The sequence below is a fragment of the Cryptomeria japonica genome, chromosome 2, assembly GCF_030272615.1.
Source record: "Cryptomeria japonica chromosome 2, Sugi_1.0, whole genome shotgun sequence".
Taxonomy (NCBI): domain Eukaryota; kingdom Viridiplantae; phylum Streptophyta; class Pinopsida; order Cupressales; family Cupressaceae; genus Cryptomeria; species Cryptomeria japonica.
This window is the reverse complement of record NC_081406.1, coordinates 618,603,323-618,620,186: the sequence shown is the minus strand read 5'-3', so window position 1 is coordinate 618,620,186 and position 16,864 is coordinate 618,603,323. Positions and strand designations below refer to the sequence as shown.

Genomic DNA, 16,864 nt, shown 5'->3' with positions numbered 1-16,864 from the left:
TATTTCACTGATTTTTTTTATATATATGAATAATCTTCTGTTGAAAAATCCATTATTGTGGTCCAGGTTCAGCAGGAGCGTACTGACAACGCTAATTTGCGTACGGAAAACGAGAGATTCCGACTGGATTGACAGGCGCTGAGAAATACACTTAACAATATCAGGTGTCAAACGTGCGGAGGATCTAATTTCATGACAGAGATGGTTTGCAAACAGCAAAGCTTGGCTCTAGAAAATGAGCTTTTAAGAACGGAGGTTTGCCAAAATAATTGCATGGGATTTTTTGCATTTATGTGTTGTATAAGTTAGTTTGGTCCACTGACGATCTTCTTCTGGTCCTGTAGATTGAAAAACTGAAAGCAGTTGCCTCGAATTGTCTTGGAAGAACAATCCCCTTGTTAGAAACCAGAGCAGATCAATCACAGATGATGTACTCTTCACACCATGAAGAGGGAAGCTCAGGACAGAACCAGATTACATTGCCCACACCCACTTGTGTTTCATTGGATGAATCCTCGGCAATGGAAGCTGCGCAAAAGGCCACTGAAGAATTTATCTGGATGGTAGACGCAAACGAGCCTGTTTGGGTGAAGAAACCTTTTGCGGATGGTACAATAAAAATTCTGAATACCAATGAGTTGTACGGAACATTTCCTCAGGGCATGGGGCTCAGCAGCAACATGAAGAGAGAAGGCAGCAGGGACACCTCAATTGTTTCTATCACAGGAGCTGAATTGGTTGATCTCTTCATGGATGTGGTATGATATTTTAAAGGTTTTAATTCAGAAATTTTTAGGATCCCTGCAATTTTTACATGTTCTATGACAAAGATTGAGATATTCTGTACTAAATCATGATATTTTCCTAATAATTCCTTATAACTTGCACTGTTATGATTCCCTAGTGTCTCACGATTTTATAGATCTATGTTTGTGATATTGTTTGGCTTCATGCTTGTATTTATATATCATGAGATTTAGGCATAAAATTCAGGATTAGAGATTTTAATGTTATCTGAGAATTACTTTCTATTTTTTTTTCAAATTTTACATCTGTTTCTAAATTTTGTAACATGTCTTAACCAAAACTGATATTTTTAATTTGATGCATGTTAACCATTCCGTTAAACTTCAGATAACTTTCCATAACTTTCTATAAGTGTTTTAGGGTTTGTTTATTTGGTGGGTGCTTTGCTTTTCGTCAGTTGTCTCTTTACTGTTTTTTTAATGTGTTTGGATTATAAGACTAGTCTGTCAAAGTTTGCTATGGACAAGATTTATGATCCCTAAAATATAAACTTTAATATTTTGTCTTTATAAGACTTTGGAAATTTAATAACGTTGGTTGCTAATTGTGCACACCACCAATAACAGGATCAGCTATTTGGAAGATGAGCATTTAAGGATTCGGCAGAGTATTTGATTATTTGAAACAGCCGTGGAAAGCACTACCATTTTAGATACTTAGAACAAATTTATATGCAATACATTAAATCGGATTTTCTATATGTTGTTGCAGAATAAATGGAAGAAAATATTTTCATTAATTGTAACAAGAGCAGGGACCTTGCAAGTTGTGTCTCAAGGGGTTGGTGGTCACAGAAATGGTTTACTTCAACTGGTATGAATGTCTGTCTCAATAAAGAAAGAAATTAATGGTTTCTAAGCGAATATTTTCATAACGATGGAATATTAATATGGTATGTCCTCGTGCAGATGTATGCTGAGCTACAGATTCTATCTCCTCTTGTTCCCACGAGACATATATCTTTTCTTCGGTTTTCCCAGCAGCCAACCAATGGAATGTGTATAGTGGTAGACTTTTCTCTAGAAAATTTGAACTACAGTATTTCGCCCTCCGTTGGATGGTACCATAAGCATCCGTCTGGATGTGTTATACAAGATATGCCTAATGGGTGTTCAAAGGTCTGTATTCTTTTTAGTTCTGTCGATTGGCCTAACTATAATAGTAGCAAAGAAATTGTAATGAATCTAAGTATAAGCTGATTTTTCCTGAAAAAATTTAGATGGATATATGTAATATATCTGTTGTATTCTTATTTGAAAATGACAACTTTAAGTGGGAATTCAGTTATCATGCCTTATAATATAATGCAGGTGATTTGGATAGAGCAGGGTGAGACAGATTATAGAATAGTTCATAAAATATTTGAGCAAGTCATCAACAGCGAAATGGCCTTTGGCGCCCAGCATTGTCTGACATGCTTGCAGAGGCAATGCTGTTGGTTTAAAACTCTAGTAGATCTCACCAGCGAAGGAGGTATTCAATTTTTTGAAAAGACATGTTTTATATTAAAGTAAAATGGTTTTTGATCGGTCCCAAATCCTGTTATAATAGAAGTACAGTAGAATTTTAGTCAGGCTATCAAGCAAGTCTTTTTAATTTGTCTGCAAATATGTAATGTATATGATGTTTGCAGCTGTTTACCGGACAAATATGATAAGATTGGCGCAGAACATAAGCAGTCAATTTGTTGCAAACATAAGTGCACTCTCACAATCCAGCAACGACCCTATTAAAATCACAGTCAATTTGTTGCAAACATAAGTGCACTCTCACAATCCAGCAACGACCCTATTAAAATCACAACAAGAAACGCTTCCGAAGTCGGACAATCCAGTGGTGTTATTGTCTGTGTTGGAACTTCTATCAAGCTTTCTGTCCCCCCAAACGTACTGTTTAATTTTTTGGGGGATGAGCGAACCGCATCAAAGGTATACTATACGTGTTCCGATTCTTATTAGGAATCTCTGGATTGTATTTTGTTTATCATTCTCTAAGATTTTTTCAGTCCTTTATTCTGTGAAGTACAAACTATTATCATGTGGAGAATGGAAGGAACTCACAAGCATTGGAAATGGATCAGACCCTTCAAATTGCATTTCATTGTTTGCTGTTTATTGTGTGAGTATAAACATTCGAGACTTTTCGGCAATTGTTTTCCTGCATTTCATTTGCCTTGAGTTAAATGCTTTTCGAATTTGCAGGAAGGCGAGACAGAGAAGATGCTGAAACAAAGTTACAGAGACGCATCGGGGTCTTTTTGTGTGTATACAGCCATTAATGTTGACATCATCCATGGTAAGGATGCTTCTTCATTACCCATTGCCGCTCATCATGGATTTGCAGTACTACCATATCATACTTCAACTGCCGTTAATTCACTTATACCAACCACTATATTACATGAGGAAGCCTCGGCCACCAGCCTTGACAGTGTAGGTTCAGTACTTACACTAATATTCCAAAATATTGAGACAGAGTTTACCAACTGCAGTCTGAGCGGTGCATAAGTTGAAAAAATCCGCAATACTCTGAATAACACCATCCAAAGAATAAAAAAATTTCTGGCATTGTATAGATGATTGAGTGCTTAAATTACAGCAGTCTCAGGAATATATCATTGTCCTTTTATAGAGGTGGATTCGATTCAAAGCCACAAAGACTAAAATATGTTTATTTTGATGACATAATTGAAATTTCCATGGTTACCAAAATGGGTGTGAGTACCGTTTGGGTGGATTTATGCAAGTTCTAGTGGAGTTAAGATTTGAGTTCTGGGTGAATTTGAACTCCTGGTATAGGAACTGAAATAGCTTGTGTGTCTCCTCTTGACACTGCTTCTATTTACTATGTAGTAACTGATGTTATATGTCTCCTCTACACAGAATTTTGCATTTGTGCGTTACTTTACTTATGTTTCTATGATAGTTTACATATATAACACTGATTCCTGATATATGGCCCTATGATCAGGCCGTGACCAAATAATTTTCACTATTCTTTCTATATACCATTTATTGTAACTGTTCCCTATATTAAGATTTAATATAATTATATATGTTTTAATTTTGTTTTTATAAAATTATTTTTCAATTTTTTATTAGTTTTTATATTTATAGTTTAATATGAGTATTATTAATGTTTTTAATAAAGATAAACAGGTGTTACAAGAGCTGAAATCTAAAGTTTTACATACCAAGGCCAGTAGCCAAAAATACATTAATAACTAATAATTTGATTGGTATGCAAGGATCAAATCTTTGAATGTTCAATGACATTTTGTTAGGAAGTCTATTTACCATTTGATGCATGAGTTATATAGTTTATCTATATTGCAAATTCCCTCATGGTAAATGCAAAGTTTGGGTGAGTTTAAAACATTATTGTGGCTATAATTAAAAAATATATGGTGAATAACACATTAACAAGTATATTTTAATTGTGCTATGTGGAGGTTGTACACTATAGTGTATAGATGAAGACTTTATACAAATTAACATTTCAATATTGTAGTTTGATATGAGATAGTTGGAGTTAGTAATTTTTGTTGTTTTCAGCAACAAACACAACAACAAAGTGAGTTATATTTGTTAAGATAAATTATTATACAATTACCTAACAAAGATAGTGCATAACTAGAAAAAGTGATAGACGAATGAGTGATAGGTATTTGCATAGGAAGTTGAGTTTGTCATGAAAGTTGTTGTCATTGGCTATGTGAGTGTTCTTATGTATTTTATTTGTTGATGGGTTCATTTTTTCAAATGGTACTTTGTATTGGGAAGCATCTCTTTGTTTGGAAATAATCTGTTGAGATTGTCATATCTTGTATTATATTATAGTTATCATGATCTTGTATTGTAAGTGTTTCACTTATATCATTTTAATTGGAGCAATGATGGATGTTATAAGCTCTTGTGAATTGACTTTATATGCATTAGAAGTTAATTAGTTTTAAATCCAAAACTGTAATATTTTTCCAGTTGTCATAATCAGTGGCGAAAGTTTGAGGTAGGAGGATTGTTAACCAAAATTCTTTAGCCCTTTTGAAATTGTGCTTTCAATCTACCTACACTCAGAGGATAAGGTCTGCCTAATTCTATAATAAATGTCATCATTTTAGTTTAATATCTACAAAATAAATGATGACTGCTTGGACTTTGGAGTTGTTTGAACAAATGGTGAAAGTAATATAACAATAAAGTTTCATGAGGCAAGTAGCACACAATTTAGAGAGGTTTATTGATTTGACATGTCAAAGGACCTCTTATAGCAGCCTCAACACAGTGAAGCCAATAAAGCCATTAGCTAACAAAGGTAAACTTGTTCAAGTTTGTCCCCTATCTAAGAGGAACAAAGCAATAAAGATATATTATCAATGCATGCATAGCTAAGATAGTTGTAGAATGTTATCCATAGTGCAATCACAATTACACTAAAATTTGCAAACTGTGAACTAGAAGAAACTAGCAATTGGAAAGGATTTCTATAGGGGAATAGAGTTTCCAAGACAAATTTGACATGTAGAAACCTGAGATCTGGGAACATATTTTACATGTAGAAACCCGAGATCTGAGAAATCAGATTTACATATTCAATGGAAAGAATGCATGCCTTCAATCTACTAGCTATCGAAATAATATATTTATGTCAAATTTGAAAATTCGTAGTAAATACACAATCAACTCTATCTGTTTTTGCAAGTTTTGAAATGTGGACAATGACTATATAATGATTTTAACTTCCACTACAGAAACTAATAGAAATTCAGTAGTTTGTTAATTTACAATAATGTTCCATCTTGGCTGTATAATTATTAACACTTAGCTACCTCTAGATAAAGATGATCAAGCTTTTTACCAAATGATCTGCACTATACTATTGTTTCAGGTATTTGGTTGCAGCCATACCTCTATTGTCCTTGTAACAGATCATAGAATAGTGGAGGTTACTATAACTGTAAGATTTTCAATATAGCAGTATTGACTATAACAATTCTCCTTTGCTGTGAGTGAGTGTTAGTTACAATCTGCCTTGTGTTTCACAAGTAATGAGATCTATATTATGATTGATATAAGGGTGCAGATTTGGAGTATAGAAATTGAGATAAATTAATTAGTGTATTAATAAAAAAAAAATATACTCTAAGATTATAAAGATGACATAGATTTTTTAGATCTCGGGTTTCTACATGAAAAATTTCCCCACTACTCACACAAATAGTATTGAAAATGAAATTTATGAAACTGTTTACAATAAATTAACAACCAACCATTAGATATATCTGTGTTAATAGACTATCAAAACTTAGGCTCACTTAAATTTATGTTGAGATAGTATCCATTTTGTGTAAGTTGTGGGATAGTATTCATTCTAGATTGTATTGTTGCTTCATATGGTTTGGAGAAACCCTAAACAACTATGCAATAATAGCAAAGGTTGAGAATAGAGAAACTCTAAAATATGTTCAGATAAATAGTAAAAGAAACATTATCGCCCATTTTCAAAACAACCAAAAAATTTATGCTCGTCTCATCATATGCAAGATTTAAATAATGAAAATATTAACAAAACAGATATTTGTATTCCCTATAGATGTCCCTGAAGCTTTCTGAATGAAATGCCATTTCCATAAAAACTTTAAATAGGAAAAGAGAATCCGATTATGAGGGGAAGAGAATTTGCATGGCAGACAACAAAGTTGTGCGAAGAGGAAAAAACCTATGTATAACAAGTAAAACAATATTCGCCAATAGTTTAAAGTTAAAAAATATGCATGTATACTTTAAAATAACTTTAAAAAGTTTTGAAAAAGAAAAATATTTGTTATAATTGGTCTAAATAAGCCAAAATAGCGGATAAACGCCACAAAGACCCAACACCATCACTATTCTTGTGAAATACATTAATAATAAGCAAAATAGGGGATAAATCCCACAAAGACCCAACACCATCAGTATTCTTCTGAATAATTTTCTTGTTAGTTTAATTTATAATAGTAGAGATATTTTAAATATATTCATTAATAGTGATTATATTATTATATATATATATATATAAATGTTAATTTTAGTTTTTTTACATTATTTATTCAAGTAGAGAGGCAATACACATCAAAACATTAATATTTAATAATAAATTTAATGTTTTCAAAATAAACAACACATAAAATTCTCTCAATGTCTCTAATAAAAGTAAAAAGAGTAAATAAAATAGTTTCAAATGTTTTTCATGAGTATTTTTATTTTAAGAGTTATTTTATTGATAACGATGCTTCGTGGTTAAATTGTGTCCAAGATTTTTAAATTATTTAATTTTATGTATACATTTCAAATTTATTGTTGGAAAAAATCTTTTTTTATTATTTTATTTTATATTTATTTTGAAAAATATAAAAAATTATTATATGTTTATAGATTTCTTTAAATTTATATGTAAACATAAGAGACATTCTACAAAACAATATTCAACAACATGAGATGTTAACAAAAATATAATATTGAATGTTTATATGTGTGCGTGTATGTATGTATACATATACATATACATATACATATACATTCATACATAAGTACGTACATACACACACACATGGAAAGACATGAAATTTTTTAAATTTTAAATTTAATGATTTTTTTTCTTTAAGTCGTGAGTGAAGTAAAAAATATATATTATATAGTTGAAAAATTCATGGGCACAAATTGAGTAAAATATAAACATCAAATAATTAAATAATTAAAAATTATATAAACAAAATAAAATATAAAAACAAACACATAAACAAAATAAAAATATAGAAACAAACACATAAACAAAACTATAGCAGAGCACCCTATATGGCACTTTCGAGGATCACGCATTCTACAAACTAAGCATGGATAACTAAATTTGTTTCCATGTTTTCATATCGTTAATAAGAAAACCATACTAAGCCATATCTGAAGAACTGGCCCTCATAAACAAAATAAAAATATAGAAACAAACACATAAACAAAACAAAAATAAAAATATAGAAACAAACACATAAATAAAATAAAAATGTAGATTAAAATTGATGCCTCTTCATATGTTTTAGATAAATATATTTAAGATGTCTATACTATTAAATTGAAATAATTTTATTAATTGAAATATAAAAAATTGATCTCAATTTTTTACTACATAAATAATAAATATTATTTCGCCAACATATCAAAGAAATTTTTAAATAATAATTTTTTCATCTTGATAATATAAACCAAGCATTAAAGAGTAATTTTTATTAATTATATTGTAACTTTTTTATGAGTTATGATATTTTATTTTATTTTTTTGGTAAATCATAGCTGCAGCGATATTATAAAAATAATACTAAAAGTCTTACAAAATACTGCATATGTAGTTCATATCTCATATCTATAGTAGGATGCCCTATATGGCACCTTCAGACTACTATTCTATAGCTACTACCATGTATCAGACAAGCCCTAAGCCGACGGCCATCTACTAGGCATAAGTATCTACACAAAATTCATGCATACCACTATAGTTCAAAAAAAACTATAGCAGAGCACCCTATATGGCACTTTCGAGGATCACGCATTCTACAAACTAAGCATGGATAACTAAATTTGTTTTCATGTTTTCATATCGTTAATAAGAAAACCATACTAAGGAACTGGCCCTCATTTTTTACCTTTACGTTTCACCTTCAACATATGCTTTGGTCGACATAGAAACAACCCCAATGAGGGGAAAACGCTATTTAGTAGCACGAATCACCTCCTTCTACAATTCACTCTAACTAGGCCCATCACGCCTATTTTTCATTAGGGTCTATAGAATTTCCACCTCCTCCTCCTCCTATTTGGATTCTGCCATCTCAGGGGACCATGGAACATAACCCTCAACAAGCCTATAATTCTTCCACCAATTGCCACCCGAGGTTGCTTCCTAGCCGAGCCACATTTGCATAAATTCAATATTCCTCACAATACTTAGTTTCCTTTCTATAAAGGATACCTCATCCTTGACAATGAGGATGGGCCTTTTAGAGATTTGCTCCCTAATTTATCTTGAATCCCTCAATCCGGCCCTAATGAAATAATCCTTAGGGTATGGATCCTTCATCTTCTCATCCATATTATCAACTACCAAATTCAAGTTGCACAAAATATCCTTTCGGAAAAGGGCACAACATATCATTGTAGCCTCAAATTTAGGCAGACCCATCACCAGAAGGATAGAAACAAACACCATAGGGATGTCTACGCTCACCCGATAACAATGTTCATTTTTAATGAATTCATCCCCCGGTACTTGCCTCGTGGCTCTATTAACCAGTTCATCCTCCAATTATAGGATTTCTCTCCAACTTATAAAATCATAAGCCTAGAGTGATGTCGTCTCACAATGACAGAAATAATCTTGAGGTAATCATACACATTGTTTAACTCCTCTCACAACTTTCCCAAAATAAAATTCAAGCCAACTTGATAAATCTATCCACAATCAATAATATTTTGACTTAAATGAGGAATGATTACCACGCACACCTATTTTGATGTGAGTTTCATATCAAACCGTGGCAATTTCATATCATGACTATAGCATGAGAATCATGTCTGACCTATGTGCTATCGAATGTTGAGTTGGCTTCCAAGTCATTCATGACTAAATTCTCTCCATCCACACCTCGATTGGCTAGTTTGTCAGCTAGTCCATTAGCCTCCCGATAAATATGATTGACTGTGAAATCTTGAATCATATTCAAGATTCCAAGGGTACAATCAAGAAGGTCCCTAAGCTTCTAGCTCTAAATATCTCTCATTCTAATTGCATTAATAATAACTTTTGAGTCCCCCTCTATTTCCACTTTTGAGATGCCAAGGTGCTTACATAGTAAAAGACCTTCAATTAGGCCATGGAACTCGACAAAGTTGTTAGTGGTCTTCCCCAACCAAACAATTTTGTATGCAATGATTTTCTTTTCCCATAATTGAATGATGCACCCAGCACCTAACAACACCATGCTCAGGCTCAGTTCAAACATAGAGTCTTATTTTACCTTGTGTTTCATCATTATTTGTGCCAAAGAAGGGGGGAATACTTAGACCTTTCCGATTATTTCTCAGTAGATTATCCCAATGCAAAAATTTGCAATCTTTTCTAACATGCTTCAAGTTTCTACTATTCACAACTTTAACTATGGCAGCCTCAATTTTGATGAAGACTTTATCTACTTCTAACTCTTTATCTTTAAAATTTTTGTTGTTTCTCTCTTTCCACAACTCCAAATTCAAGATAGATGGGCTGCAAGTCTATAGATTGGTAAACAAACTTGATTTTTTCATGATTGGCCACCCTTTGAACCATTGAATAATGCTCAAGGACAGTGTTGTTGACCATCCTAGATTATTTATTAGCCATTCCTAGCAATGCTCCAAACAAATGAGCATGTTAGAAGCAAATGATTTGGTTTTTCTTCTACCCTTTTACACAAGACACACCTAGATGGGACTAAAAACATCAATTTTCTTGAAATAATCTGAAGTTTGAATCCTACCTTGGATGGCTTCCAAGGAAAAGGATCCTACTTTTGGTAGGCATAGTTTATCCCAACAAATAATGAAGGGTAAATTATCCCTGATCTGCTGAGAATCATTGTAAACCACATGGAATCCATCCTTGGAATTGTATTGGCCATATTTTTATTTAGCCCATATGACCTTATCATAGCCTTCCTGAAAGATCAGAGTCTTAGATTAGAGAGTATAATTCAGTCCATCCTAGTCAACTTGACACATGTGAGGTGGGAAATCCTTCCATCTCCAACCCCAAGGCGAGTGATGAGAATCCAAATCTACATAGAAGTGAAGAGTTGTTCCCCAATTCTGGATGAAGAAATCATTGAATGAACTGGTGTCCATCAATTTATTAATTGAGGGGATACCTTCGCATGAATCTTCTCAGAAAAGAGAAGACTTTCCATAAAAAAATATCCCATGAAATATGATGCAAGAGCACCTTCCTACTATTTAGGATGAAGTTCCATATTCTAGATCCTTTCAGACGGTTTGGTACTCTTAAAATCTCTTTTCAATTATCAGAGTTTAAATACTTCACTTGAGTGACTCTTACCCTTTTGAGATTTGGTTGGGAATAGATTTTCCAAGCAAGTTTTGCTCCCAGAGCATGATATTGCCAGATCAAGTTTCCGATGTCTGTACCCCCACTCTGCCTAGAGATCTACCTAATTTCTCCCAAGATATTAGAGAATGTTTCTTCTTTTTTGAGATTCCTTGCCAGTAGAATTTTCTCATAGTTCTTTCTAATTTTTTGTTGGTCCCAATTGGGAGATCAAGACAAGATAACATGTATATTGGCATGGTTGATAAGATTTCTTTGAGCATCACTAATCTCCTTGCCCAAGATAGCCATTTATCTTCCCATGAGGTTGACCTTCTTTCCATCTTTTCATTGAGAGATTACCACAATTTAGCATTTTGAATGCCTCCATCTAAAGGAATTCCTAGGTATGCACATGGAAGCTTGCCACTCTTGAACCTCATTCGATTGGCTATCTCAAGTTCCTTTCTTGGGTCCTTATTAAAAAAGGATATCTTAGATTTCTCATTGCTCACGTCTTTGCCTAAGGATTTCTCGTACTAGTTAAGAATCAGCTTGAATTCTTGAGCCTCCTTTTTTCTGCTAAAACCCATCAACAAGGTGTCATCTGCAAGTTGCTGACGAGTGCATGGTTCCACCCCACTAGAAATTTGAATGCCTACAATCTTTCCTAGTCTTTTTTATTCAAAGAATCCCCTTCCTAAGGCCTCTTAGTCCTCTATAAGTTTCAAAGAATCCTTTTAGTGAGCCATTTACTAACATATTGAAGCGAGAAGTAGATCCACATGATAAGATTCAATCTATCCATCTTTTACTAAAGCTAAAAGCCTCCATGCATTTGCACAAGAAGCACCAGCCAACTTTATTATAATCTTTTTTGATATCAAATTTGATAATAATTCTTGGCCTATTTTGACTTTGGTTTGAATTCTTTCCACCTTAAGGCATTCTCTTTCTTTGGAATAAGAGCTTAATAGGTATTGTTGATTTCCATTAGGAATCTCCCATCTTTTTGTGCATCTATTAAGGCTTCCACCACATCATCACCTATGATATTCAAATATTTGTAATAGGAACTAGCTAGAAAGCCATCTAGTCTTGGTGTCTTGTCCATCTAAAACTGAGATAGGGCTACTTGTACCTCAAACCTGGATACTCTTTCATTGAGCATCCAATTTTTCTCATAAGACATCAGTTTCGAGATGAATTGAATGCATCTTCTCTTTCTAGCTAATTTTGTACCCTCCAAATTATTTTAGAATGATTCTAAAGTAGTCAACTACACTTTTCACAATCAAGGTCGGGTCCTCTAGAATCGATCCATCTTCTTTGTACATTCTTGTAATCTTGTTTATTGCTCTTGTTTTCTTGAAAGATTTATGGAAGAGTTTTGAATTTTTGTCTCCATCCTCTAGCCAGGATTCCCTAGACTTTTGCTTCCCAAATGTTTCCTAGTTGGCTAAGATGTCTTCATATTCTTGCAAGAGATTTTTCTTGAGGATGAAACTCTCTTGATCCATCCCTATTCTGAGAACTTGTTCATTCAAATCTAACATCTCATTTTCTATCCCTAGTTGTTTTGAGAAGATATCTTTAAATTACTCCCTATTCCATTTTATAAGTTTTCTTTTGTTGGCTTTGAGATTAAACACTAAACAAAAAAAATTGAACCTGAAAAATAATCCTTCCTCCACCATTTCTAAAGATTTTTAAAGAAATATTTGTGCTTTAACCACATAAACACAAATTTGAAAGGAGAACAGAGAGGTTTCTTATCTCCTATTATTTCTAGCAAGATTGAGTAGTGATTTTACCCTGACCAAGGTTGAACAAAAGCTTTAAGGTCAAAAGAGAGAGTGGATAAGTCTCCCTTAATAAAGAACCTATCCAATTTCTTAGCAATCAGACTGAAGCCTAGTCTCCTATTATTCCAGGTGAACTCTCCTTTGCCCATCTCAATTTCAAGGAGATTGTTCCTATAGTCTCAATCATTGAAATCTACCTGGGATCGACCCATCAATTGAGAACCACCTCTTTTTTTTGAGACGTGAAAAATAGTATTGAAGTCACCTCCCAGAATGATGTGGTTGCCTAGAAATTTGACAAGAAACCCTTCAATTTTGTGAGATTATGTTTGAAGCAACCAAGATCAAAGAGACCAATAGATAGCACCATGACAAGAGAGATAAAATATGACAAGAATAAACTGTATTCCTATCAAGATGTAAAAGAGATCAATTGAATCATCATTATAATTACATACAATGTAGATGTGCTTGCTTCTAAAGGCAATGCTAAGAGACAAGAGAGCACGCAATTATGACATGTGGCTCAATAAGATGCAAGGGTAGGTAGGGATAGATAGGAGAAATAGTAAAATATTCCACATGAGGTGGATCACCAACCGAAGGTGGAATTTAACAAGAAGATCACACCATAAAAGGTGGAAATTCTCCTACATACACACTCCCAATGTAGCACATCTCCCTAAGTGTCTCATATGAAAACTACAATTTGGCATGTACCTAAGTAAACTTAAGTTAAGTTTTATTATATCCAAGATGAATAAATAATTACACCAACACCCTCCCTTAAATGCAACTTAGAGGAATGCACTTAAGTCTACAATGTAACTAAGCAATGCAAGATGGGTCCTAGCTACAAGACCATATTAGGTACCCATGTACAAATGAAAATCCAATCTCCCATAAAGCAAGGAAAGAGAGAAAGACCCAATGGGAAAAAAACCTCTCCTAAAAGAGAGATGAAAACTATACAAAGAACTCTCAAAGAAGCATGTGAAGGAGCAAACCCCATGTGAGGAAAATGTCCCCCCAATATGAGAGAAGAAGAAGAAGACAAGGAAGAGAGACTAAGTATCCCTCCCTCAATTTAGATTCCCTACCAATGGTAGAAGCTCGAGAATGAATTAAGAAACTACTCCATGATCATTGAACAATGTTCCTCCCCTTTGGAAGAAACAAAACCAAATATGTATCCATGAAGTCTCCCCAACCATGAAGGGAAGATGTAGGAAAAAAACTCAGGATGAATGAAGTCTCTGAAAACTGCTCAAATGTCCCCATGTTGATGCTGAAAGTTACCCCCTCCAAAGGTGGTGTACTGATCCACACTGCTGAAAAAGGCACTCCAATATCTAGTGGAGATGAATGCAAAACAATATCCAAAGACTCACATGTCTCCTCTAAAGATAAAGAGGCCCCCTCCAACTACTGTACATAAGAATCCACAATCATGTCAACCTCGAAAAAATGATCATGTAGAGAATGAACAAGAGGGTCAGAGTTTTCCCTCACAACAATTGAAGAAGGATCATCTTCATCAAAGAGGAGATTAATATCATCAATGATGCCTCCCAAATATACAATATCTGTTAAGTAGTAATCCCAAGAAACTAAAGTTGGAAGACAAGGAATATCCTGATGCACTGACTCACAAGAAGGAAAAATTATCCACTATCTACATCATCATGTGCAATAGGGTTGTTTGGGAACCAGGTGGAGGTTATGTTTTTTTGGAGTCCTTTCTCCCCTTAGGTTGTGTTTTTTCATTTGGGAATGATCTGGTGTGGATGGGGGACTATGTCTGGGAGGTCCCTGCATCGTTTTGGGTTGGTTTTTCTAAGTTTTATCTTGCAGATTGTGAGTTCTTTTATGGATCTATTCAATTCAAGAGATTCTCTAGTGTTTCATAGGCTGTCTTCTTTCCATTTCTCTCATTCTGTCTTATTGAGGTGGACAACTCTTCTATAGAGGGGAAGAGTTGTGGGCAGAGTTTGGAGGCATGACTCATGTTGGGGGTATTGGATACATTTCTTTTCAAGGTTGGATGTGCTCTTGTGATTGGCATACAGTCTTTCTGGTGCTGGTCTCTTTTTATGTTCAAAGTTTTGGAAGCCTTTTCAAAACCCTTCCTTCTAGCTAAGCATCATGTGATTATTTGATGGTTTCTAGTCTACGTTTTTGGGTTATTTGGTGGTTCCCTTTCCTTTAGAGGTGGAGAGGTGTTGTGCTGGAAGACAGACTCTCATCACATGCTGGGAGGTGACGGTGCATCCACTTTAAAACCCGTTTTGAAGGTTCGGGATGCCTTTCAAAATCTTCCTTTTATTTTTTTTTATGCTCGGCTCAGGTTGTGGGAACCTTGTGAAACCCATAGGTGGGTTGGATGCTAGTATTTTTCAAGGGCCCAACCTACCCACTTGCTGTTTTGGTTTTTGGTTCTGGGGTCTAGTTCAAAACCTATACTGACGGTTAGGGGAGCCTTTCAAAATGCTCTAACTCCATATTGTGAATGTATGGCTACCTACTGTAGTCTGGTGTCTTTGAAGGTTATGGGTGCCTGGAACACCCATGGTGTCATTCGAAGGTTAAGGGAGCCTTAGTGAAATCCTTGTACATATATTAGAGGCTAGTCTTTTTAGTCTCGGTTGTGGTTGGGCTGCTAGTATTTGACGTTTATTCCTCTAGGCAGTGTTTTATTGTGGGTTCCAAGATCCAGATCTTTCTAAAATTTGAGGGTTTCAGGTCCCTTCAAAACCTATTGTATGGGGTTTCGGGTCCCCTCAAAACTTGTTTATCCTTAATAAAAATCAACAAGAGATCTAGTAGTATCAGACAAAACCATAAAAGGAGCACCTTGGAACACCCTAACCCTCTCAATCATTAGTAGAAGAAAACTCAATTTGTCCAAAAATAGAGCCAGGAAGGAAGCCTACCGCACATATAGTAGAGGTTTCTTCACGTTGAGCAAATACTGAAATAACTGTTATTAATCAAAAAATTCAAAAATAAACCCAAAAAAAATTGAGATAGTCATAGCTATCATAGTAAAAACCAAAAGGAGTCTAAAAGATTACCAAACAAACAAACATGTTCAAAACCACATGACTCCAACAAATTACTGTAATCCAAATCTTTTTGAAGAAGATTTGAAAACTAAGCTATTTTCTCAAGAGAAAGAGATTTCCAATCTCAAATCTTCTATGTATTGAGAGCCAAAGATGTCCACTTAGCAAGCAAATCAGCATCAGTATTCTTTTCTCTAGAAATATGAACAAAAGAAATAAATTTTGAATAATAAAAGATGCAAGATTTACAAAATTTATAATTGAAAAGAGAAACTAAATTCATAAAATTCATCTCAAAATCAACATGCTACCAATTAAACCACGAGCTGTTTACTTCCCAACAAAAAAGGCACGAGCTTCCATTTGATTATTAGTCCAAACACCATAGCTACGGAGAGGAAGAACTGCAAAAGTTGTCTGTATATTTGATGGAATGGTTTCAATAATTAATTAATTACAACTGAAATAATACTAGTGAGATGATGTACAAAGAATAGCATCCAAAATCGTTCACAGATTGTATGTTGAAGGCTTAAAAAGGAATTGTGGAAACAGCTATAAGTGAAAGGAGTTGAGAAGTATTTTTCCTCTAATCTAATCGTGAGAACAAAAAATCGAATCCCGTGGACAAGCACAAGATCCAAGTTAATAACCAGCAGACACCGGCGAGGTCAAGAAAGCGGGTGCGCCTTACTGATGCACAAATTCAAGAAATGGAGGAGTAAGCCTTAATTAACTCTTTTTCTGCAATTCTTTATATGTAATGATATCCGTGCTGGCTTGGCTACTAATGTTGTTTTACCCTTGAACATACAGCTTGTTCAGGGTGTGCCCAAAAAAGAGGCAGAAGCTGGACCCCACAGGGTGTAATACTGGGTCTTGCACCCCACAGGGTGCAGTATTGGTTCCAAAATAGGCTTGCCCAGATGAAGGTTGGATCTTGTTTCTATTTATTTCAGTTTGTTTCCAATGGCTGACTGTAAAGGTCCATAATGATTAAGCCTCATTATTTTAGTTGAGTCGCAGGCTGCACAAATGACCAACCTTCATGCAAAGAACGAAATTCTGAGAAGTGAAAACCGA

General features: G+C 34.3%; 1 protein-coding gene across 1 annotated transcript; it reads left to right on the top strand.

The window, feature by feature from the left end:
* The first annotated feature begins 201 nt into the window (after nucleotides 1–201).
* Nucleotides 202–16,651, top strand: LOC131868498 (homeobox-leucine zipper protein HDG5-like). The gene is made up of 9 exons (XM_059215649.1): nucleotides 202–255; nucleotides 345–758; nucleotides 1,519–1,620; nucleotides 1,716–1,925; nucleotides 2,118–2,280; nucleotides 2,441–2,506; nucleotides 2,813–2,925; nucleotides 3,009–3,248; nucleotides 16,598–16,651. Exons 1-9 carry the CDS (start codon nucleotides 202–204, stop codon nucleotides 16,649–16,651), a joined length of 1,416 nt encoding a protein of 471 aa, XP_059071632.1.
* The last annotated feature ends 213 nt before the right edge of the window (nucleotides 16,652–16,864 follow it).